A 1628-nucleotide genomic window follows, 5' to 3' on the forward strand; every position below is an offset into this window, starting at 1 on the left:
GCATTATCAGTGACAATTTCTCTAGGAAGACCATACCGGTAGATAATATTATTCTTAAGGAATTTCAGAAAGGTGTTTTGAGTGATGTGAGCATATGAGGTAGCTTCAACCCATCTAGTAAAGCAATCGATGGCCACCAAAATGAACCTATGTCTATTGGATGCTTTTGGATTAATCAGACCAATTACATCTATACCTCACATTGCAAAAGGCCATGGTGAGATGAGATTGTAGAGCTGATGAGGCGGGACATTTATCTGATTAGCATAAATTTGGCATTTGTGACACTTCTGGAAGTACTCAATGCAGTCCTTTTCCAAAGTGGTCTAGAAGTAACCCTGCCTTAAAATCTGCTTTGCCATCATATACCCATTGCTATGAGTAGCACAGTTCCCTTCATGGGTTTCAAATAGAATTCTCCTTGCTTCTTTGGCATTCACGCATCTCAATAACTCACCATTGGAGCTTCTCTTGTTTCTCCACTGGGGAAATATCCCATTGCTAGCCTTCTGATCATTCTTCTTTCATTTCTGCTTGCCCCAAGAGGATACCCCCTATTTTTGATGTACACCTGGATATCATGATACCTGGGTCTGCTGTCTGTTTCTTTTTCGATCATAAAGCAGTATGCTGGCTCACTCCTTACTTTGATTTGTAATAACTGTGTTATCTGCCCTTCCCCCATCTGAGTCATCACAGCTAAAGTAGCTAAGGCGTCAGCAAATTGGTTCTTGTCCCAGCTCAGGTGAGTGAAAGAAATCTCTTTAAATTCCTTGATCAATTCAAGGAGATATTTTTGATACGGGATCAGTTTCGGGTCTTTAGTTTGCCATTCCCTTTTGACTTGGTAAATGATCAGAGTTGAATCCCCGTACACCTCTAATTTCTTTATCTTCATTTCAATGGCAGCCTGTAAGCCACTCATGCAAGCTTCATATTCTGCTACATTGTTAGTGCAGCCGAATCTCAACTTAACAGCTATTGGGAAATGTTTCCCATCTGGGGCAACCAGCACTGCTCCGATCCTATTACCGGCTAAATTGACTGCTCCATCAAAATGCATTTCCCACACATCATTTGGACCCTCAGCATCAACTGCATTAATATATTCGTCTGGGAATTTGAAATCCAGGGCTTCGTAATCATTGATTGAGTTTTCAACTAGGAGATCAGCTATCACACTTCCTTTTACTGCCTTTCCTGTCATGTAAACTATGTCATATTAAGAAAGTATGACCTGTCATTTTGCTAATCTTTCAAGTATGAACGGGCTTTCAAATACATACTTGATTGGATTCATTCTGGAGATGAGCCATGTTTTTATGATTCAACATGTAATGTTTGAGTCGATTCACTGTCCAAGCCAATACACAATAGGTTTTTTCCAAGAATGAGTATCTCGACTCGCATTCATTGAATTTCTTGCTTAAATAGTAAATGGCTCTTTCCTTCCTCCCAGTGTCATCATGTTGTACCAGGATGTAACCCATTTAGTTTTGCTGAACTGCCATGTACAAGATTAATGGCCTACCCGTCAATAGAGGAACCAATATTGGTGGATATGACAAGTACTGCTTAATCTTTTCAAAAGCTTTTTGATAAGTTTTATCCCACTTGGTAGTATTGTT

At 39.7% G+C, this 1628-nt stretch overlaps 1 protein-coding gene across 1 annotated transcript; it reads right to left on the minus strand.

Moving 5' to 3' along the window:
• Positions 1–300: 300 nt before the first annotated feature.
• On the minus strand, positions 301–1207 carry LOC131172992 (uncharacterized). The gene is made up of 2 exons (XM_058134631.1): positions 458–1207; positions 301–375 (listed from the first exon to the last, which is right to left on the minus strand). Exons 1-2 carry the CDS (start codon positions 1205–1207, stop codon positions 301–303), a joined length of 825 nt encoding a protein of 274 aa, XP_057990614.1.
• Positions 1208–1628: the final 421 nt, after the last annotated feature.

This window comes from Hevea brasiliensis, chromosome 14, assembly GCF_030052815.1.
Source record: "Hevea brasiliensis isolate MT/VB/25A 57/8 chromosome 14, ASM3005281v1, whole genome shotgun sequence".
Lineage (NCBI taxonomy): Eukaryota > Viridiplantae > Streptophyta > Magnoliopsida > Malpighiales > Euphorbiaceae > Hevea > Hevea brasiliensis.

What these genes read in the sequence shown, in the direction of transcription:
- LOC131172992 (XM_058134631.1), bottom strand. Translation starts at nt 1,207, where the DNA reads ATGACAGGAAAGGCAGTAAAAGGAAGTGTGATAGCTGATCTCCTAGTT. An exon ending in AAACAAGAGAAGCTCCAATG is followed by an intron (nt 376 to 457) that starts GTGAGTTATTGA and finishes TGCTACTCATAG; the next exon opens with CAATGGGTATATGATGGCAA.